Raw genomic sequence first — 24,943 nt, forward strand, 5'->3', positions numbered from 1 at the left:
AGTTAACGGGATCCTCTTCGTTAAAAAGACTACCGATTGCTTTTTTTTGTTTCGAACCCTTTTACGAGCTACAATGACATCGCCATTTCCATTCATTGGGCAATTACATAAATTACGATTAAAGTCTTCCTCTTGTCGTTGGTATCGTTAAGAAAAGAAAAAGAAAAAGAAAGAAAAGAAGAAATAAAAAGAGAAAATATGTTTTTTCTCTTTATTTTCTGTTTTATTTCTTTTTCTTTTTCTATTATTTCTTTTCTCCTTTTTTTTTTTTGCTTTAACCGCGACGATCGTACTTTCTTTGTGCTGGTGTACGTTGCTCTCGTAAAGAAAAATATACGTATATCAAACATGAGTATCAATATCTCTCTTTGTTCTTTTTCAATTTTCTTTTCTATTTTCTTTTACTTCCCTCGATATTTTTCGTTTATTAATCTAAATTATTATCCCGAATAGAACGATCATAATTTCATACACAACAAAGTGTCGATGTTAATTGCGTCTTCTAAGAAAGAAAAGAAGAAGAAAAGAAAAATCAAATTGGAAAAAAAAAAGACAAAAAAGAAACAAAAATTATCATCGATCCGAAGAAAAGAAAAAAATTGCGATTGTATATCTCGATCGATTTAAAAATTCCGTAAGATAACGAAATTAATTGAAATTTTTAATCGGATGATCGGAAGAACGTTTATTATGATTAATGTACATCTCGATAACAAAAACATATACGTATATAAAGACATAAAGAGAGAAAAAGAGAGATAGAGCGACAGTGAGAAAGACGGAAAGAGACAGAGATAAAATATACCAGAAGACGCATTTGGAATCTCTTCCGTAAGATCGATCGTTATTACGACGTCTCCCAGTATAGCGAATACCTCATTCGATAGAATGCGAAGCCTCCTCGTCACGCGATGCACGCAATGCACGCAATGCACGCAATGCACGCATGCACGCACGCACTCACTCACTGACGCACGTACGTACGTATGTATGCACGCTGATGCGATTCCGGCATTGCGTCCAATTGTCTCGAATACAATCGATCGATAAATATTTATGAGCGATTAAGGCAATACCAAGATCTATCCGATGCATACGCCATCGGCTTATCGATCATGATCTAACGAACGAAGATCAATTTGATTTTTTTTTTTTTATATATTTTCTTTTTGTTCTTCGATTCGACAATTTTCTTTTTCCTTTTCCTCTTTTTTTCCTCCTTTATTTTTTTTTCTTTTCTCTTTTTTGTGTTTCTTCTTTTTTCTAATGGATCTTTACCACGTGATTGTCCGTTCCCAATTTTTGTCATGTAATCCGTTCATTTAATTGAATTGTAAGTTTCTTTTCTTTTCTTTATTTATTTTATTATTATTACACTTTTTCTTTTTTCTTGTTCTTAATCGTTTTTAACATCGTTACGATTTAAATCGTATGGTGTTTAAGTACGATGTCATTCGGTGTTGTATTTTATCATGCTTTGTTTTATTCGTAATTAATGTAATTACGTATCTCGCTTCGCTCGTTAGATCGTTCATAATATACTTTATGTGTAATAAAATTATTGTAATTCCTTTGAATATAAAGATATGCGTATATAAACAACAGGTGCTAGTCGTTTAGAACTTTCGATGCACAGAGAGTGTGTCTGATGAAGCTGAACGAATGAAAGTGGAGTGTAATACGATACTTCGAAAGGTGCAATGCCTTCGTTTCGTTGAACTCGACGAATAATCGATCAACCTGCTGGATGAGTTGCTCCAAATTTATAACTTATAATTTATAATAATAATAATAATATATATATAAATAATCGTATAATTAATATGATTATATATAAAAATCATCGTAAATTAAATTCTTCTTTCGCCAATCTTTCTGAAAAAAAAAAATATTACGAAAAATATACAAAGAGACGAAACTTGCCGAAGACAAATGCGAAAAAATAATTTACAATAATAATAAAAAAAAATTATTATTATTATTATTATTATCGAAAAATTATAAAGATAAAAATTTCGATTTCTTTTTATAAACGTTACGAAATAAAAATTGTTATTTGAAAAAATGAATATAAAAATAACGTTATCTTCGTACAGAAATCAATGGTATTTATAATGTGTAAACTCAGATATATATACATTTATACGTGTGTATGTATATTTATTTTTTATTTCTCTTATATGTATAAACACATTACATTTTTCGCATTTTCAGAAAAGACTATGATAAATGCATCAACGCTCGAGGAACGGCCGGTCTCGTTTAGAATTAATGTGGTAATTAGAAATCTGGCGGATAGCAAGCTGGGACGTTGCCCGACCTATTAGCCGACTGCTAGCTAGCATCACCGTGTAACTATTTACAGACGTCGGCTTGCCTGGCTGAAACGATTAGCGACCCTCTTGTCTGCGTTCTTGAACGAGGCAATTTTAACATCCTCCTATGTACAGCACACTCGTGTCAACGATTTCATCTTCTTACATGAAGTCGTTACTAAATATCTAAATCCCTTTACTTTTGACCTTTCATCAAAAATTTCAATCTCATGTAATATTTGTAATAATAATTATTATTATTATTGTTACGATTATTTTTACGATTGTTAAAAAAAGAGAACAAATAATAATAATAATAATAATAATAATAATAATAATAATAATAATAATAATAATAATAATAATATAAAACTGGTGGCTGACATATTTGCAACTTCCTTTTTTTATCTTTCGATTATTAAGAGAAACGAAATGAATGTAATAATAATGTAGAATTCCTGATCGACATATTGAAATGTATTTGATTAAAAATGAAATAAAAATAGTTGTCATTGCAATAATATTTATTGCAACTACATTTAATTACGTTCGATTGTAAGAAAAGAAGAAGGAAATGATAAAAGTGATAATATAAAATTGATAATTGATATTTTGGGTAATTGTTTCATATAATAATAACAATGGTTATCATTGCGATAATATTTTTTGCAATTACGTTTAATTACTTTCGATTGTTAAGAAAGAAGAAAAGGAATATAATAATAATAATGTAAAATTCGTAATGGACATATTGAAATTTATTCCATATAATAATAAAAATGGTTACCGTTGCAATAATATTTATTGCAACTACATTTAATTACGTTCGATTGTAAAAAAGAAAAAAAGGAAAAAAGAAGGAAACAATAAAAATAATAATATAAAACTGGTAACCGATATTTTGAGTAATTGTTCCATATAATAATAACAATTATTATCATTGCGAAAATATTTTTTGCAATTACGTTTAATTACGTTCAATTGTTGAGAAAAAAGTAAAAGGAATATCTAACAATATAAAACTGATTAATAATATAAAACCTGACGTTATGAAATTTCTTCGATATAATAATAACAATAATTATCATTACGATAATATTAAACTTCGTTTAATTACGTTTAATTGTTAAGAAGAAAAAAGGCATTATTAATAATAACAATGACAATAATAATAATAACAATAATAATAAAAATAATAATAATAATAGTATATAATAATATGACACTGTCGATCGACATTTTGTTATTTATCCAAACATTTTCTCTTCTCTCACATTTTCAATCTAATCGACTGATTTTAATTATCGAATTCAAAATCGTCGAAGTAAATAGGCTATCATGTTTTTTAACGTTAAGCAAAGCGAAACAACTGCGATGAAAATTCCTATCGACTTAATAATCTCGTGCTCGATGCGGTAATCGTTATTTTTAGAAAGAAAGAAAAAAAGAAAAGGAGAAAGAAAAAAAAATTGACGGAATCCATCGTTCAAACTCGTATTATTTAATTTTATTCAAATTTTATATATAGAAACGATTTTCTACAGTGCTTTTTTATTTGCCCACTTGCGAGTATTTCGGAATTAAGATAAGAGAATGGTATTTCAATGACGATATGATTACATTTTTCATTGGCTATTACCAAAATGATTAAAAAAAAAAAAAGAAGAAGAAAAAAAAAGAAAAAAAAAGAAGAAAAATATGTCTTTAAGATTCGAATAAAAAGAGACAGAGAGACATACATATATATGTGGTAATTATTGAAAATGAATGGTGATGCATTTAAAAAATAATTTAATCTTTAGACATATTGAAGATCAAAAATTGGTATCATTAATATAATTTTTTTTCTTCTTCTTTTTTTTCTTTTTGTTTTTGTTGTTGTTTTTTTTTCTAATAAATACGATTTCATGATCGACTGAATGATCGAATAAAATATTATAGCGGATAGGAATTTCGAGTTCTATAGTATTCTCGTGTGATATGTAGTAGGCAGGTTGTCAGGAGTCGGTCACGAGAGCAGTAGTAATTTCTTAGTTGTCCTCGCCTTCGGTGCTCGTTACATTATTAACGTTAAGAGTAACGACGTCGTTAATTTACCACTAGGCTTTACGATCGACATCGATAAAGATTTAGATACATAGATAGGTCGTTACTTGTGCAAATCAATAAATCGATCTTGCTGAATGAAATTCCATTTCTCTTTTCAAAAAAAAAAAAAGAAAAAGAAAAATAATAAAAGAAAGAAATAAAAAAAAAGAAAAATAATACGATTGATCAACAAATAATTAAATAATTGAACTTTGTTAATTCCAAAATATTGCATATGCATTGTCTAATATTTTAAATTTTATAAAAATGATGATTATATATATATATATATGTAAATAAATACAATAATAAATAATTATATACAAATAATAATATATATAATAATTTATGAATATATATATATATAAATAAATATATAATAAATAAATATTTATATTTATATATACGGACAAAAAAAGAATTTGTATATATGCGTGTGCATATATATGTATGCCTATAATCCTTCATCATTAATAATAATTATCATTCGAGTAACGGAATAAGAAATATAACGAAAAAAAGCAAGTACCTACATATATATCTACCAATTCGATCGTAGTATTTCAATGATGCCATTACTCTCTCATGACTTCCGGCGTTCAATTTTCGGTCGGTCAAAAAGTTGAATAAGAATTAAACGAGAAATAAGAATTAAATGAGAGAAAAAGAAAGAAAGAAAAAATGAGAAAGAGAGAAACAGAGAGAGAGAGAGAGAGAGAGAGAGAGAGAGAAAGGGAGAAAACCGTCGGAGAGTAAGACGAGTTTCGAGCAGAAATACGTTAGCATGATTTATCGATTATTAACAGAAGGCAGAAATGGCGTCGTTAAATTCGCCGAGAGTTGGCGTGTTTAATTATCAATTAAGGTAGGCATATCGTTTGAGAAACTGCATCGTCGAAAACCTCCCACGAAAAAGCACAGCTGGCAATTATTACAAAACGGTGCCTGGGTCGGACGGTAAGACCACGTGCAATATAAGAAGGACAGAGACAGAAAGAGAAAGACAGACAGACAGACAGACAGACAGACAGAAAGAGAGAGAAAGAGAGAGAGAGAGAGAAGGAGAGAGGAAAAGAGAGATAAAGAATGTTAAACTTCTCCCTTCTCTTACAGCCCTTTCAAGATTTATTTCGAACGTGAATACACACGGACACAAAGAACAATACGAGAATTGGGGAAGTGTGCCAGCAGGCTAAGGATGAAGAGTATACACATCTTTTCTTCGGCCAATGGAACGCACCTGGACGTTCAAGAGAAGATTGCAATGGATCGATGAATCCGTTTCAAGGACAAACGGCAAACCACCCGACTTTATTCTCGAATGACTGAGTGACTGACTGACTGACTGACTGACTGACTGGTTACTTTAACTTTGAGTTTACCCTTCAAGCCATTTCAAAATTGGCCGAAAGATATATTACAGAAATTTATAGAATCAATTTCGTTGGGCCTAGACATAGATAAGTCGTTCCAAATCTCTTTCTATCAATTTATCTATCTATCTATCTCTTTTCTTCTTTCTTTTTTTCTTTCTTTCTTTCTTTCTCAAAACTGTTTTTTATCTGGATAATCTAGACATCAATACATAAGTTTCGGCACGCTTCCTTGGATTTCAATGCGACGATGAAAATAATACACGTGTTGCGTGAGAGAGAGAGAGAGAGAGAGAGAGAGAGAGAGAGAGAGAGAGAGTGTATGTGTGTGTGTATTAATACCAAAGAAAACTTTGAAACTTTATCGAGATAACGAGAGTTTCGAAGAAGAGAGCAAATATCTCTCGAGATATCTCATGAAGAATTCCTTCACGTTTCGTATTGTTGGAAACACACAGAAAGAATCATTTATTTCATCGAGGTTTGCGATAAGAATATTCAGGAAATTTTTAGAGGGGAATTTTATTCTATCATAAAAGTAAAATCGATATTACAAAGTACAAAACCTTTCAGAATTAATTCGTCTGATTTTAACAGGAGTATCTCCTTTTCGAATTATACGAATAATTCCTTTTTCTTTCCCTTTCTATTTTTTTCTTTTTTTTTTACTACAAAACTAAACATCCATAAAATTGAATAGATCGATCTTTTATGATTTCTTTTTTTTTTTTTTAAAGACGCAAACGTATAACACGCTTTTTATAAAAAAGAAAAAAAAAATTGCTCCGACAAAAATCTATAAAAATTATTAGCCTCTCCTTTCTCTCATTTCCGTCACTCTCACGATCAAAAAAAAAAAAAAAATAAAAAAATAAAAAAGGAAAGAAAAATAAAAATTCTTATCGCCAACTGCAAATTTCACTTGGGATTATGCGATATATAAAATCGTTCGGAACATATTTCTGGGACGTCGAAAAGATATATGATAAATAAGAACATATATTTGTTCGTTCGATTCGATTAAACGATACAAATGGAGTTTATAAACGATTACCGAATAGCTTATCTCGAAGTCGTAGATTTACGTGACGAGGAACAATGCACGATGGAAATATTAATCGTGGTAGGACGAGGTCGAGACCTCGAGAGCACCGGCAACGTGCCACCTACCCATTTGTTGCTCGACTTCCTACGTAGGCTAAAAGGCTTCTATGGTGCAGCCTACCTGAACTCTCCTCTGCCCTTGTTAGCCAGTTATTATTATACCTACAGTTGGAACACCTACCGAGATCTTTGTGATCGATCGCACACACTATTACTATCCTTAAAGACTCCTGGGATTTCTTGCGAACCCTATCAGCGGGGTTGTAATATTTCGCAAAATTTCAAGAATAATTATCTTTGTACCTAAACGATCCTAAGAAATCGAAAATATATGGAAAATTTTTAACAGACGATTTGTTCTGATTTTTCGTAAGAGCGAAAGAGAGAGAGAGAGAGAGAGAGAGAGAGAGAGAGAGAGAGAGAGAGAGAGAGAATTATGTGTATGAATATCTTCGACTTTCTTTCTTATTTATTTTTTTATTTTCTTTCTTAAGCGATGGCTTCATCGTCATTCGAAGGTTATTGACAACGTCAATGTTATTAATTTTTAAAAATTCTATTTAAGTCATTGATCGAAAAGTTTGATAGTTTATAATCTTTTTTTATTGATCATTTTTATGTGTTTAGAAATGATTATGGTAAGTTTTGTTAAGTTTTTCTGTAAATTTTATAAGTCGGTTTATTTTCTCTCTCAATGGTTTTCTGTTGCAAGTTTTTCTCTTTTTTCTTCCTCTCCTCGTTTCTGCTTTTTTCTCTCTCTTTTTTTTTTTTTTAGATATTTTTTTGTTAAGTTTGTTAAGTTGATCAGACTAAAATTTGATGAAAATATTCGTATCTCTTTTAAAATGTTTAAAATGAAATCGATTACAAATTGATATTCGATAAATAAAGAAAATTAAAATGATTCGTCTTTCTCAATTTTTTTTCTTCTACAACTTCATGACTTTAAGTCGATATTTGACGAGTAGATGAAATCGAAACGATTTAAAAAAAAAAAAAAAGAAAAAAACGTATAAAAAGAAAACGTAAAAAAGAAAGAAACAGACAAAAGAATTCAACAATTCAATTAAACACTTTTTTCAAACACGTAAAGAAACTCTAATCGCTGAATTCTTTTTGCAAGAAGAAAAGAAAAGAAAAGAAAAAAAAAACGAAAAGAAAGGGAAAAAGAAAGAGAAAGAAAAAAAATCCCATAAAATCTTCGTACCATACAACTCTGGCGAGCTGACGCACGCGCTTAATGAAGACGAAATATTTGCCGGTGTAATTATTATCAGTCGTTTCGTTTAATCGCAAACACGGTGCACTGTAGCGAGTTTACGCTTCGACGACGGGCCCGTTTATGCCGTACACACGCTTGTCGACTCACCGATGTAAACCACCATCAACGGTAAAAAACACTACATGTAAATACTATATACATACATACATACATATTTCTATTCCACATTTATATATGTACGCATATGTGCAGGTATATGCAAAAAGAAAAAAAAAAGAAAAAGAAAACATTAGCGTACGTATATTATCCATGTATGCATGCGTATATTTGTATATCGAATGTGTACATTAATGTATGAATGTATAATTATCATATGTATTAGGTACATTCATATACGTATGAATATATATATTCATATGTACGATAGTATTCGTCTATATATTCGTATGTTTACTCATGTATGGGTTTCATTCATTTGTATGTATGTGTGTAAATTTTCCAAGCAGTCGAGCAAAGTGATTTACGAACCATGGAAGCATGGAATATGGATAACGACATTCATTGTGAAACATTTCCTTTTTGCCGACTAAAGAAAGATAGAAAGATAGATAGAAAGAAAGAAAGGAAGAAACAGAGAGAGAGAGAGAGAGAGAGAGAGAGAAAGAGATAGAGACGATGTAGGATAATGGATCGTGCGTTTAATCGGCGCTCGGATAATCGATGTCGTAGCGCACAAATTAATTATGCCGCTCGTTATTAGAACCGTTAAATGTCGAGAGAGACTCGCGATCGAGCAAGAGCCTTTCTCGATTTCGCAATCGACGGTTTGCACCGTCGTGCTAACGAGTAAGAGATAGATAGATAGATAAATAGATAGATAGATAGATAGATAGGTAGATAAAGAAAGACAGAGGGAGAGAAATAAAAAGAGATAGATATTCATTCCGAAGTCTCAATCTTCTACCGAGAATGTGTGAGGCGTTCCCAGCATCCAACTTACGAACGATTGGGTCCATTATCCTTGTGAGATGAATCGAGATGGCCGTTCGATTTAATTAACTATCGCTACTGGTCTCGATACTCGATCTTAGTATATTTTACGTTCCTTCGTTCGTGATCTTTCACATTTTAGTTCTTCTTCTTCTTTTTTTCATTCATTCATTCATTCATACATACATTCATTCATTCATTCATTCATTCATTCATTCATTCATTCATGTATTCATTCTTTCTTTCTTTTCTTCCTTTGTTCTTTCTTTTCTTTCTATTCTTCTTCTTTATATTCTTCGTTTATCTTTCTTATTCTTTTTTTCTTTTTCGATCGGGTTAAACGTTTGATCCTAACACATAGTAAGAATTGAAAGAAAGAAAGAATACAAATTTTTTCGGTCGAATTATAATGACGATCTGATTAAAATATTGCTGAGATCGATTTGATCTTTCGATAATTCGTTCGTATTTTTATTCATCTAACAGAAAAAAAATATACACGATGGGATATACGATATATTATGGATAAAGGATTATATAATAATAATTAATAATAAAAAAAATGAAAATGAAAGTGCAATTGAAAACTTGTGTATTTATATTTTTATAAAAGTCACAATGCATGTTGAAATTGTCAAGTGTATAATGTTTCATTTTCGGTACACGCGATATTTAGTCAAGCTCGTTATAAAATTACTTCCATAGTAATTATTATCTTTACAGATAAAAACTCGACAAAGATAAGACTGAAATGTACCTAAACATTTCTGAAATTATCTAAACATTTCTTAAAACCACTTATACTTACAGAACTATTTATGAATTTTACGAAAAAGATATTTCCAAAAAAAATAAATCCACTAAATTTACAGAATTATTTACAAATTAGCAAAAAAAAAAAAAGAAAAAAAGAGAGAGAGCACACCCCGTATAATAACATTACACATTATAAATAGAATCGAAACGTCTTATGTTAGAAATTAGAAAGAAAAGACAAACGTTTTTAGATATGCAGAAATTCTCTGTCAATGAATAAGTAAGTACCTATCTATATACATATACATATACATATACACGTACTTACGTACATACATACGTAAATGCGCGCACTCTCGCGCGTGCTTGTGTGTACACGTGTGTCTCCATACTTTCGATCCGAAATAAATCATTTCTCTCCCATGCTTTCCTTCCTTCTCACGAATGCAAATGAGCTCTAAGAGTGCGTTCGCATCATTTATCTTTTCTCGTCGGTTAACGTCGGAGAGGAGTCTGCGGCCTCCGCACACGTACTCCGCTACGCGGAAGAGAGATGGCAAACGGGATTGAAAGGAGAAAAGGGGAGGGTAGGGGAGGGGCAAAGAGGTGGTAAAGAGGAAGGTAGGGAGATATATATATATAGATAGATATATATATATAGAAGGGGAGGGAGGGAGTAAATAAAATTATCTTCGCGCCTAATGGCCGCACGTACGGCTTATCAAGTAGACACCGAGTCGGTGCTCTACGTGATCGTATTATGATACGACGACGACGATGACGACGACGACGATGATGACGACGTCGTTGGTGAAAATCGTGGATGCACTTGCGAAATCGAGACCGATTAAAATACAATGGCGACCGTGAAATAAAAGAAAGAAAAAAAGTATGATGATTATGATAACGATGATAATACTAATAATAATAATAATAATAATGAAAGAAATGCTTACGATTCAAAAAATTCTCTTATACGTTTTATACTCTCGTAGGATTCGTTATTACTGAATGGGAATTTAATCGAATTGTATTCAAAATTGTCTTTAATCGAATGTTTTCTCATTTGTACCTTGACAAATTTATTGATGAGATCGATTATATAGGTGTACGTGTATATAAATAGCTAACTGCGTGTATGTCTGCGTGTGTGGCTGTTTATACGAATATGCGTTTATGGTACATATTGTTTATGATACATAATGGAATTCGAAAGAGTCAGCATAACCTCGATGAATTTGAAATACCAAGGTCAGAGTACAATTGATTACATAAGTGAAAATATGTTTATTTATTCTTCTTAATTTCGTGATCGATGATTTTGACGTTGTTGATTATTTTATCGAAACGAAGTTTTCGAGCAATTAAAATTGATAATTAATTAAAGATATATCTACTGTTTTTATTATTTTTTTTTTTTCAAGAGAGAGAGAGAAAAAAAAAGATTGATATTTCTAATTATAAAATTCGGAACGATTTACCAACCTCGCAACTCAGACACACAACCCTGACATTTAACTATTTATACAGAACAAAATATTCAGATATATATAATCAAGATTTATCTTACGATATGTACTTACACGTGAATTAATAAAAATATCTACCGATCAAATAAATAGATGTGATTTAAAAAAAAAAGATATTTCTCTCTCTTTCTCTCTCTTTCCCGATTTATCTCGATCATTTAGATCCTTAGGACATTTAATTAATCCGTCTTTTAGTAGTTATAAAGCGACTACCGCGGATTTCTGTCAACCTTGGTACCAACCTTGAAATCGTACATAACTCGTCTCGCATCTCGTCTGCAGATTTTCAGAAGGATTCAATGAAAAAGAGAGAAAGAGAAAGAAAGAGAGAGAGAGAGAGAGAGAGAGACAAAGCCAAGGATATTAAGATTAAGATCAACCATACGGAGTGGACATTAGCATCTCTGTCGTTCGACTTCTCTTTTCTTATTTTCTTACAAGACAGTGAAAGAGAGAAGAGGTACGAGGCTTACGATCCAAAGTAAATTTATTGCTCGGTCCGCGAGCCTTTAAGAAGGCGCGTGCCGCTGTCAACGTACAGCCTCTCTTCGCGTGGCTCGAGCTGTTTTCATCGGTGATTGACATCACGATCGTAGCAGTTCTATATACTATGTATGTATATATATATGTATATATGTATGTATGTATGTATGTATATATGTTTGTATGTATGTATGTATGTATGTATGTATGATATATGTTGTATGTATTTGTTACGTTTCAGAGCTGACCGACCGGCTCTCATAAGATAGCGAGAGAAAAGAGAGAGAAAGAGAGAGAACATAATAAAAAGAAAAGCAGCTTTTTCTAGTTCTTCTCTTCTTTTTCTTCTTCCATTGAGACACGTGCCACTAACATTTTTCTTATTCCTTGTCTTGTGCATTCTTTTCTTTTTAGGATGAACGATCTCGTTCTCACTGATCACGATCCTTCACATTGAATTCCTTATTGACAAGATTTTCTTTCTTTCTATTTTTAACCAAGTTTTTATTCCAAGTTCAGATTTATTTTTTGCGATTTGTCTTAAGTGTGAATCTCTTTGCTGATTATTTTTTTTTTCTTTTTTTTTTTTTAATGTGACGATAAATCGATGTCCAATTTTTTTTTTCTTTTTTCTTTTTTTTTTTTTCGTCGATAACAAAAACATATATATTTAAGTGATTAATGGCGGCGAGAAGATCGATGCGAAGACGAAAAGATCGATGAAGGAAGAATAGAAATAGAATTCACGTCTTCACGAAAAAAGATACGGAAGTGGAAGGTAAGAAGACGTTCGCGGTTTTCAATTTTGCGCACGAGCGACGAACTCGAAGAGGGTGTAAGATCTTTGTGGTTTCATCATGGCGTCTGTTAGAACAAAACCGCGAAGAAGGATGAGAAGAAAGAGGAAGGTAAAAGACACGCGCGTAATGAAGTGAATCGAAACAGTGGTTGGTCCAGGAGCACACATCATCTCTTTCTATCTCTCTATCTTTCTATTTCTCTCTCTCTCTCTCTCTCTCTCTCTTTCTCTCTTTCTTGAAAACGATATTCGCAGTTAACAAGAATAAATTGAAATTATCCAAAATTAATAAATATGATATTTGATTATAATCAAATTAATTAGAAAATATTATTATAATTAATATAATGAAGAAAGTTTCTCTTCGGATAAAAATATTGTAAACAAAAATAAACAAACAATACAAAGTATTAAACGAACGAATAAAATTATTAAAAATAATCAGATAATAAATATAAAAGTTAAAAATACATAATGATCGTCGAGACTCCACTCATTCTTTTATCGTGAACATTTCTTTCGGTGAATGAACATACCAAAGGCAGGGATAGACCGAACGAGTAGGCTATTTCATATCGTATCTTAATGGCGATTCTCAAGCCTCGCCATATCCGCTATTCGACCACCGTTTGGAATGTCCGTCTAGTTGAACAGCTGAGTTTGAACAGAGAGGACTTCTGAGTCGGGGACGTTGACCACGTGTGGCACTACGATCATTTCCTGCACTTTAAATGCCCCGGTAGTATTTCAGATATTCGACTACGGTTACATCGTATCGTCTTCAATAAGCTTTTACGTGTGGCACTCTTCGAGAAACGCTTTACACATTATTTTTCTTTTTTATTTTTTTATTATTTTTTTTCGATACTTCCGAAGAAATCCATTAACTCGTTGTATAATATAATCTTACCCTCTTTTTTCATACGTAATGTATGTATAAATAAAAAAAAAAAAAACATAAAAAAAAAAGACGAAGTTCGATGGAGAGTTCGTTAACTTGAAAATTAATGAATGAAATCACGTGCGTTGTAATGTCATTCGATTAAACTGAATTTTTTGTTAACAAATAATTCTTCCCCCCCCCCACCCCAATCTACAATGTATCCCTAACAAAAAAGTAGATAAAGTTAATGTAACTTTTATTAAATGTGATTTTTTGATCGAACTATCATTTCGACATCATTTAATCGGTAGGATAAAATTGAAAGAAAACAAAAAGGAATTACCTACTTATCGACTTACAAAAGAAAGATTTAATTCGATATAAATCAATCAAGTGAATAAAATCATATGTTTTATAAATAAAATCAAAATAAAAAAATATATATACCATCTCGTTATATTATAGTTGAGTATATAATAATATTTATATTACAAAGAAGAAATCGATAAATCTTCGTGTCGTTTTCTTTTACTTTTTCTTTGTTTCACAAACCAGACGATATAAACACTAAGTAAGTAAGTACGTTCGAGATATGCAAGGTGTTGTGCTATCGAACATAAATATACGATCGTCTTGTTATCGATATCGACTTCGTACGAGGAAGAAACGCAATGCGAATCGAGTCGAGAATGGACAATTTCGAAGATTAGAAGTGCGTAAGTACTTTGAAACGTTCTAAGCCGCATCTAACCAACGAAAGGTCTTTTCGAACGATCTTTACGCGTTACATAGTTCGATACAAGTTTGAAAATATCTATCGAAACAACGTTGTGGCTATGGTATCTCGGATTAATGGATGTGAAACGTTGAAAGGGTATAATTGGAGAGATTATATGGTGCCCATCGAAATGTACAGTTTAGTGTCATACAACCAAAGCCTTTAAGCTACAGGATTATCTTCCTCTTTCTTTATGTATCCCTGTTTCTCTATCTCTTTTAACATAGGTAACTACAATAAAGAAAAGATACGAAATTGTCGAGATTAGAGAAACATCCAACAACGATTTCGACCATTAACCGACTCTTAAACCTCGTCTCTTACTTTTATATTTCAATTTGTATCATTTGTTATGGAGTTGAAAATTTGAAAAGATAAAAAGAAACAAAAATAAAAGAAGAAGTGAAAGAAGAAAAATTGTAGAAAATATTCTAAACGACGATGGGTATGCGATATTTAAAAGTGAACAAATATATGTATTTTAATTTTCTTTCTTTGCTAAGCGACGTTCTCGATAAATTTCATTTCGTAAGCTTCGGCTCGTTATAATAAACGAAGATAAATTTCTATGTATTTATGTATAAGTATGTATGTACATGTGTGTGTATGCGCGCGAGCGCGTACGCGTGCTCGTGTGATTGATGATAAGAATCCGCTAGAAGCTTTCTCGCATTTTCGATGACACCTTGAAGCACCTAAAACGGTATTACGAGTGTTCGACGATATTTATGATCTCCAAAAAGAGAGAGATGAAAAATGCAATCTTGAAAATAACACTCCGTTAAGTACTAACGTGAAGTAATGTATATGGATAAGCTTGTAATAAATGAGAGAGAAAGAAAGAGAGAGAGTGAGAGAGAAATAAATAAATCGTGAGTTAGTCTTGAACCGGGTTCTAAATGTATTTAATTACTATCTTGATGACTAGTTTCTTCAAAAGGATTAGAATTATTGAAGGATGGAGAAAGAGAGAAAGAAAGAAAGAAAAAGAGATGGACTCTGATAAAATAGTGTTTAAAATATAAACGAAGATATAAATAATTAATTGTGAAGAAATTAGGTCACAATTATTCACAATTATCTGCTAATTGATCACACACACACATACACACATATATATACATATATATTTGGATACATATATGGATCTATATATATATATATATATATATATATATATATATATATATATATATATACATATCCAATTTCAATTTTCAACAACACACAAAGAGAATGTGAGAATAATAAAATAAATGAAAAAAAAAGAAGAAACAAGAAAAGAATTGTTTTCTCGAAAAAATTACATTTCAAAATATCATTTCGTCGACTCAACGTGAATACTCACATGAAATACACATGTGCATTCATACACGCTTGCATTCATACACGTTAACATATGTATACGTGTCTAACGAATACAGTATCACCGATAAGGCGATAAATTTGAGTTGTTGCTTCGAATCCTAGAGTTTATTTCTTGATCGATCGGTAGGAACGAATCGGCGAGGAATGCGCTTTAACCGCCTCGTCGACGGCTCGCTAGTACGAGTTACGGCTGCCGTAAGAGAACAGGATCTACGGAGATCGATATCGATGTGGATCAGTGTGGCAGTGGTGCACGCAGAAGCGAACAACGCGACTGCCACGATCCGTGAAGCGGATAGTGCTTAAAATCCGCTATAAGACGGACAAGAGGGCAGCCATTTAAACTCCTACACACATACACATATATATATATATATGTATATACATACGTATGTATATCTCAATGTGATCAAATTAGAGACGATGAAATAAATAAATATAAAAGATGATAAATTTCGATAAATTGTTCATTTTTCATTTATTTATTTATTCATATATTTGTTCCTCTCTTTGTTTTTGTTAAAAATTATTTTATCAAAATTTATCCATATTAATTTATTATATATATATATATACACAAAAAATAAATATATATATATATATGTATTTATAGAAAAATTAAAATAATTATTATTATAAACATAGGGAACTGTTAGATTCTAATACGCATTGTCATCTGTGCTTTTTTTTAAAGGATTAAAATCAAAAAATAATAGAGAGCTAGATAAAATAATATTTGTCTTTTTTCTTTTATTTCAAATCGCAAAAACTATTTCCATCGTTTCACACTCATTTTCTTAATTTATATCTTCAATTTTACGAGTTTTTATCGACGTCTTCAAAAATGGGTCGAAGATAAGAATTTCAATTTCTTCTTCTCTTTTTTTTTTTTCTTCATAATCGTTTTCTCTTTTTTTTACTTCTTTTAACTTTGAACGTTCAAACCAACGAAACGAAACGGAATGAAAATATTTATCGAAACTCCGAAAGCTGTCCCGAAATGGAGAAAATAAGTAGGTAACGCAAATCTTCCAGTTTACCGTGTTGAGAGTAAAGAGGGTGGGGGAAGGGGGGAGGAGCTGGGTTGGGGAGGTTGGATAGTTAGAGAGAGGGAAGTGGAAGGGTGAGAGAGGTAAAGAAGGAGGATGAGGTCAATTCGAAACGTGACTTTACGTGCATACATACAAATCGATGGCACGGCTTCCTACATCGGATTATTTATCGAATCTATGCGGTAACGGTGCATGCATCCTTACGCGTAAAGCTCTTTCCATCTCTCTCTCTCTCTCTCTCTCTCTCTTTCTCTCTGTCTCTGTTTCTTTCTTTCTCAGTTAGATATGCACGGGCACCATTGTTTACACCGCATACCTGGACCATGTTCGAATGGTGTGCACGTTGCAGCTCGTGTTCGTTTCAGGGACGTTCCAAGAGCGTGCGAAGTAACAACACATATACATATATACATGTGTGTAAATGTATGTGTGTGTGTGTATACATTTATAAATGTATATATATATATATATATATTTATGTATATGTATGTACATACATGTTAGTAGTGACTCCTAATGCTTCGAGCATGGACTTAACTTACATGGAAAATTACTTTAGAGCCTCCATTATCGCATTTCGCGAGGCCTCCCTTCTTTCATGGTGGCTTGCCTCGTAGTTGCTCGGTAAGGAAGAAGAGACACCGTCGTGGTTTCTGATTAAAATGTACGTTTTATCTCTTTCTCTCTCTCTCTCTCTCTCTCTCTCTCTCTCTCTCTCTTTCTCTCTTTCTCTCTATCTCTTTTTCTCTCTCTTTTTCTCTGTCTCCGTCTGTCTCTTCCTACCGAAAGAAGCTCGTAATCTGCATGGTACATTGTCGGCGATAGAAAAGAGAGAGAGAGAGAGAGTCTATCTATTATTAGAAACACATAAGGACAACTTCCATTCGTTTTTGTTTGATTTGATTTTATTTTATTTAATAATAATGGTTATTGTGACTCTTAGATTGTTTTTATAGGATTTGTCAAGAATGAAAATAAAGCTATTCTGCTTATATGGTATAATATTTTTTATGAATATATTTTATTATACGGTCTGTCGTTAATATATGTACTTCCATATGTGTGTTTCTTATTTTAATGACTTTTACTGGCCATCATCTAAAAATTATGATATATGAATATATACATATATATGTGTACGTATTTTTTTACTGTTAAGTGCTTTGCTTTTATCATCATTATACATACGACATCTACTTAAATCGCTTTAATTTATTTAATCTCTAATAAATTTTTTCTAAGATGATCCAAATTTTCCACTCGATGTTAGAAATTAATGATACTTCTTCGAATGTTTTTTTTTTTTCTTTCTTCTCCTACTTCAGATTTCAAACCTACAAATATCATCTTTTTCTACGATCTAAAAAAAAAAAATTTATCCCAAAAAACTGATTTCCTTCTCGATCTTTAAAAATTACAAAAATCAAGAAACTTCCGATCCACCCTGTGCCATTTAATTTATACTATTAACAATTATATCGCAAAAAAGTTATAGAAATTCATTAACACATATATGTAAACATATGTACGACTAAGTATAATTTGATATGTCATAACGATTACATATCGTTTTCACAATCTTTCTTTTTTCTTTGTCCGATGTTCATCTAAACACGTTGAAAAGATAATACAATCTAAAAGCAACAGACGAAGAAGAAGATGGATTCTCTTGGTATAAAAAAAAAAAAAGAGAGAGAGAAAGAGAGAGAAAGAGAAAAGGGTCCTAGAATAGGATCCCTGTTATAGCAGGTATAACGTTTTCGGTCGATAACTATACGAACAGGGGGCACCATTTTAAGCGACAGGTGCAAACATTCGGAGGGCAGAGCGCAAAAAAGGAAGCAGGTAATTGTAAGGCCGACGGTAGAGAAACCAGTTTGCTAAAAACAACCTGGGCTCTCCCGCGAGGAACCAGCCTCGTCTCCTTATTCTTCTCTCTCTCTCTCTCTCTCTCTCTCTCTCTCTCTCTCTCTCTCTCTCTTTCTCTCTCTCTCTCTCTCTCTCTCTCTCTCTCTCTCTCTCTCGAAAGCTACCGAATATATAGAAGGACCATGAGTCCTGAAAAAATTCATACTTATATTCTCAACTCGTTCATTTCATCTGAAAATCACGATCATAATTAGATATATATATAATAATGATCATAATTAAATATATATATATGTATATATATATATATAGTTATTGTTATTTTATACGAATTATTAATAATGCCAATAATGCTAACAATCATGTTTTTTTTTCTAATAATTAATTATTAATAATTATATCTATAGATGAGAATACGTGTATTTGTATATATTTATGTATATAAAAATTAGCGCTAATGTTATATCACATAAATGATAATTTGTTTGAAATAAATAATCCTTTGAATAAGTATGTCCTTGAATAAAAATTCTTTCAAAGGAAAGATTACCAATTTTTTTTCTTTATTTTAAAAAATATTCTATCCTTCGTACGTAATCGATTTATATTTTTTATTCAGAATAAAGATATAAAAAAATAACTTTACAGAAATATTCTATTCCAGTCTCTTTGCAAAGTGATTCTACTTGTCGTAAAATTTTCTTCTCGTACTAAATAAGAAAAAGAAAAGAAAAAGAATTAAAAAAAGAAGAAGAAGAAGAAAGAAACGAAAAGAAAATAAAAAAAGAATGAAACAAAAAATGGATATCACGCGAAGCGTAAAAGTCTTAGCTATTTCGAAAATAAACCTGATCCGAGTCCTTCCGAAGAAAGATAGAAGAAGAAAAAAAGAAAAGAAAAAAAGAACATATTATGTGTAAGAAGAACGAAGAAATAAAAAGTACGAGAGAGTATAGTCATCGAATAAGAGGCCCAACAAAAACTATGTTCAAAACTACGTTCTATCTTTTTGTTGATCCGAACAAGAATATACGACAGTGGCTTTTGATAAGCATGCAATGGTGTATCTAGAAAACATCCAAGTAAAAAAAAAAAAAAAAGAAAAGGAGGAAGGGAACGATGTATAGCAACGAAGAAAGAAAGAAGAGGGGAGGAGGAAGTTGTCGAGGGTAAAAAAAGAAAAGGAAAGACGTGGCTACCGATTTCGACAATGAAAACGAAAAGTGAAACTTTCGATTCGTCCTAAACCTCAAACCTAGACCCTATAGGGTCGTGTCACGAATGATTTCGTAAGAACATCAATCTTAACACCTTTAAAATGGCCCATCGAATTCTTTACTTTTCAATGCTTCGAATAAAAAAAGCTTACTTACCGTATCTAATTTATTTCGATATGTATGTATGTGTGTGTGTGTGTGTGCTGAGTATGCCTGTGTGAAATAATAGGAAAGGATTTATTTATTTATTATATATACATATATGTGTTATTAATGAGGGAAAAGAATTATTTTATCTATAAGAAAAATTTTGTTTAAAAATTGTAGATATAATATAATAATAATGTATATGTTTAATGATGTATTATATAAATTATTTCAACTTTTGATCAGTACGTATACTAAATATTTTATTACAAATAATAGGAAAACATGTACAATAAATAATGATAATAATAATAATAATTAGTAGATCACATATCTAAGTTAATTTAACAGTATTTGATTAATAAAAATTTATTTTATATATATATTTTATATATATATATATATTATAAATTATTGATAAAAAGAAATTGTTAAATTCATAAAAAGATATATAAATTTGTTAATAATGTATATAAAATACGTAATGTTATATCACGCGTTCACAAAATAATACTATACTTATAATAATTCGTTCTACAATATATTATAATAAAAAATTCGATAAAATCAGACAAACAAAACGATTAAATATAACACAATAATCGTGTAAATATCTCTACGATGTAAATTAAGATCAAATAAATACATACATACATAAAATCAAGAATTTCGAAATAATTTTAAAATAACGCTCTATATAAGTTCCATATATCTACATAAATCAACTTTGCTCTGGTTCACAACTTGACCTTCCTTAAACCGTTTCTTCTTCCGTAAGATTGAAACAAAGTTTGTTGAAAGAGTTTCGTGCAGCGGAAATCATGGCGTTCGGTTCTTCGAAGTATTATACATAACTAGGTCCGTTAGTCCATGTATTTGAATTGAATAACGATCGGGTTTAAAATTCGAAACTAGGCGAAGCACAACGATGATGGCGGAAAAGGCGTAGACTCAACGAGGAAACAGGCGTGTACACAACGACGACGACGACGACGACGACGACGACGACGAACATAGTGGCTTCACCTGTCCCCGATGGTGAAGAAGTCGTACCTTCTCATTGGAATTCTCAACGTGAATATCTTTTTATTTTGCCACGCGACGTCGTTGGAAGCTCTATTGTTCCTTCCCCGTAATAAATTATTGCCGTTGTCATGAACGATCGAATTACTTGAAAAATTTCCTATCTCTATCTCTAGCTATATAGTGTATCTCTCTATCTCTCTTTCTCTCTCTCTCTCTCTCTTTCTTGCTTCCTTTCTTTATATAGTTCGAAGATCGTTATACCTAACTGTGTTTTCCGATTTAAATAATGCAATGTATGTATGTAGTATATTTATTAAAGATAAATAATTGGTTTTTATTGATGTTATTGTTAATATTATTACTATTATTATTATTTTATATATAATTATAATAATATATATAATAATATATATATATAGATTTATATATTGGTAAATAATTGTTATACGAAATAATGTATATTTTATGATTCGATTTAACTTGTACAATTTATCTATATATAATATTTATTAAAAATAGATATTTTTGTAATTATTAATATATTATTATTATTATTATTATTACTTTTTATCCCATATATTTAACAATAATATATATATATATAAATGGATAGATATATAGATAGATACTACTGATAGATAGTTGTATATCTATATCGTTATAATATATTATATCGACACGTGAGGTATACGATAGAAGTGCGATAATAATTTATATCCTGTATATATCGACGTAACGCGACGTTCTACGATCGAGGAAATAATTTATCACGACTTTCACGAGGAGCGTCAAAATCGCCTCGAGAAACTTAGGAGGAGAAGAAGGGTGAGAAAATAAAAATAAAATAAATAAATAAATAAATAAAAAAGAAACGGAGAAAAAAAAGGAGGGAAATCTCGAGAAGGACATTCAACGTCGGGTAGAAGCACAATTATGAATAATTTACAACCGTCTTAGAGACGTCAATGTAAGTACTACCGAATACGCGTTAAATAGAAAGAGCAAAAGAAAGAATATATATATATATGCGTTCGTGTTTGTATATGTGTGTATATGAAAGAAAGAAAGAGAGATATGAAAAAAAGAGAGAGAGAGAGAGAGAGAGAGAAAGGGAGGATTTCGATTACGTACGATCATTAATATCATTTTTAACAGGAGTTATAGATCGTTAATACGAATCTCTTATTATGACTTATTATCATTACCACGTCCATGACCAGCCCCATTAAATTTTACACGCCATATTTTTTTGTTTATCATTTCCTTTTTATTTTTTCTGATTTATCTTTTTTCTTTATTTTTTGAAAGTCTGACAGACGAGATTCGAACGTTAATGATTCATTCGAATGTTAATGATTCTATTCTGTCATCCTATCTTTTTCATTTTATCATTCTTCCTTTGATTAGTTCACGGAATTTAAATTATCATATAATGATCATTGCATATCACATCTTATATTATTTTATTCTATCACATTTACATTGTTATAACTTGATATATTAAAATTGTTCCTTCTCCTTTTTTTTTTCTTCTATCTATCCAACCTATCTATCAAATCTGTCTTTTTTTTTTTCATTATTTTTCTATCACAATCGTAACTATTCTTTCTTTCTATTCTTGTACAGTTGCAGTATAATTTTTTATTTCTTCAGCATAAACTTTTTTTCTGAATCTCTTCTTTTTTTTTATCCTATCGTATCTATATCTTCTTATATATTAAATTCTTTTTTCTCTTTTTCTATCCTCTCTCTCTCTCTCTCTCTCTCTCTCTCTCTCTTTCTATCTCTCTTCCCAAAGGATTGAGCATACATTGTCCATACATACACGAAATCGAAAGAAGGTAGAAACGATCTCGGAACGATCGACTGCACGCCGCCGCTTACAAGGATTATGCAAAATACGTTTCCCATTAAAAATGATAGATTCGGCGATAATGAAAAATGTAACGCTTAGGCTCGACGTAAGTATCGCGGATACGCCCGCGATAAATCTGTCCGGACCAGTTCTTTCGGAGCGAATGCTGCCTGGGAGCTTGAACGATAATCGAGTTTTACGAAGTCAGACGGGAGCCAAGAGACGCCATAGGGGAAAAGTGGGGGTGAGGAAGAGAGGAAGGGAGAGAGACGAGAACAAGAGCAACCGAGTTGCGAGGTGGAAGAAAAAGAAGAAGAAGAACAATAACAACAACAACAACAACAACAAGAAAAACAAGAAGAACAAGAACAAGATGAGACAAGGATGAGAACAGTGTCCTGCTGGAATAAGGAGAATCGACCGCGTGTGCCAAGTAAAATAATAAAAAAAAAGAACCAAAATAAAAAAGAAGGAAAAAGAGAACGAAAAAAGATATATCTCTTTCTCTTTCTTCCTCTCTTTATCTATCTATCTTTTTATCCATCTCTTTCTCTCTCTCATATATATATATATACTTCGATTCACGTGCATCTTGTGCTCGTTATTTCGCTCTGCACGCTTGGCCATATGACGGACGTTGGACCCTTAAGGGCCCTTTCGAGTTCCCCCACTACCATCACTACCACTACTACTCTCTCTTTCTCTCTCTCTCTCTCTCTCTCTCTCTCTCTCTCTCTCCCCCTCTCTCTTTCTTTCTTTCTCACTCCACATACTTCTTCAAGACCGTTGAAAGAAGATATATTTAGACTGCGAGTCTGCAAAAAGAGAAAAAGAAAGAGAAAGAGAGAGAAAGAGAGATCTTACCACGTCAGGTACCAAGATGCGAGCTGAATTCGTCTCTTAAAAAAGAGAGAGAGAGAGTTTACGAGACTCGTAGTACCGGACTTTTTCGAGGTCGGTGCACTTCGAATCGTGTGGACATCCACTCCCCAAACTTGCGTTACTGCACTCACTACATACATACATACATACATACATACATACATATATATATGTATGTATGTATGTATCTACGAATTCATCTTTGTAATTACATCCTTTTTTATTCGTCTTCTTTTTCTTCTCTCTTTTTCAATCTGATCATTGTCATAAAGTGAAACGAGAATATCTACCAATTCTCTTTCTGAATTTTTAATTTTCGAAACGAAACATTCCGAAATGTTTTTATTTTTAATCCCTTCATACGAATTTACTTCGTTAAGAAAATTACTTATGTATAATCTTATACACAAGTAACTATGTCACTCCGATTTTCGAGAAAGCTAAGGAGAAGGAGGGGAGTGCTGATGAATTCAAATTTCGCTCTAAACTTTTCGTTTCCTTCTTCTTTTTTGTAAATTTCCTTGTAAAATTTCTTTTTTCTTTTTTTTCCAACCAATTCCTACAAAACAATTTTTAAAACCATCCAGACATTTATTCTATCTCTATCGAAAGGTCGTAATTCGTAAACTTGTTAATCGAAAGTAATATACGAAGGATCGACTTTTCTCGTACATTCCGTCGTAAGATCATGAAAAATTATTAAATTGCTACTTTACAAAAAAAAAAAGAAAAAGAAGAAGAAGAAGAAGAAAAAGAAAAGAAATTAAAAAATTGATAATTTTGAAATCAAGCTAAATTTTACGAATAATTGAACGAAAATGGCGAGGGAAGATTAAAGATGGTGAAGGGGTGCTGATGATGAAAATGAAAATATAAAATCAGATAAATACATACGCGTACATAGTTACGTACACGTGTAAATACATATAAATATATTCCAGACGATGGATAAGACGTTTTTAAAACGAAAACCGGAAAAAAGAAAGAAAGAAAGAAAGAAAGAAAAGAAAAAAAAAGAAACTAGCGGAAACTCACTCACCTCGCACCTGGAAGTGTCCAGTATCTCCACCTCGGTAGTAACGTTATCGATGGTAACGCTGTGCCGGTAAAGGAAATCTGCAACAGAGTAGAACGAGATTATTCTTGACGCCTTGACGAATGATATGGCGGTTCATTCCTGAAGAATCACTATCAATGTATGTACCTA

General features: G+C 31.5%; 1 protein-coding gene across 3 annotated transcripts in view; it reads right to left on the reverse strand.

The window, feature by feature from the left end:
* LOC127062475 (ras-related and estrogen-regulated growth inhibitor-like) overlaps positions 1 to 24,943 on the reverse strand; it is a 79,877-nt gene that overhangs the window by 22,124 nt on the left and 32,810 nt on the right. For all 3 annotated transcript variants that reach the window (XM_050990756.1, XM_050990757.1, XM_050990755.1), the window contains exon 4: positions 24,776 to 24,852. In XM_050990756.1, coding sequence (XP_050846713.1) covers positions 24,776 to 24,852 — 77 coding nt within the window. The remainder of the gene's footprint in view (positions 1 to 24,775; positions 24,853 to 24,943) is intronic.

This window comes from Vespula vulgaris, chromosome 3 (assembly GCF_905475345.1).
Source record: "Vespula vulgaris chromosome 3, iyVesVulg1.1, whole genome shotgun sequence".
Lineage (NCBI taxonomy): Eukaryota > Metazoa > Arthropoda > Insecta > Hymenoptera > Vespidae > Vespula > Vespula vulgaris.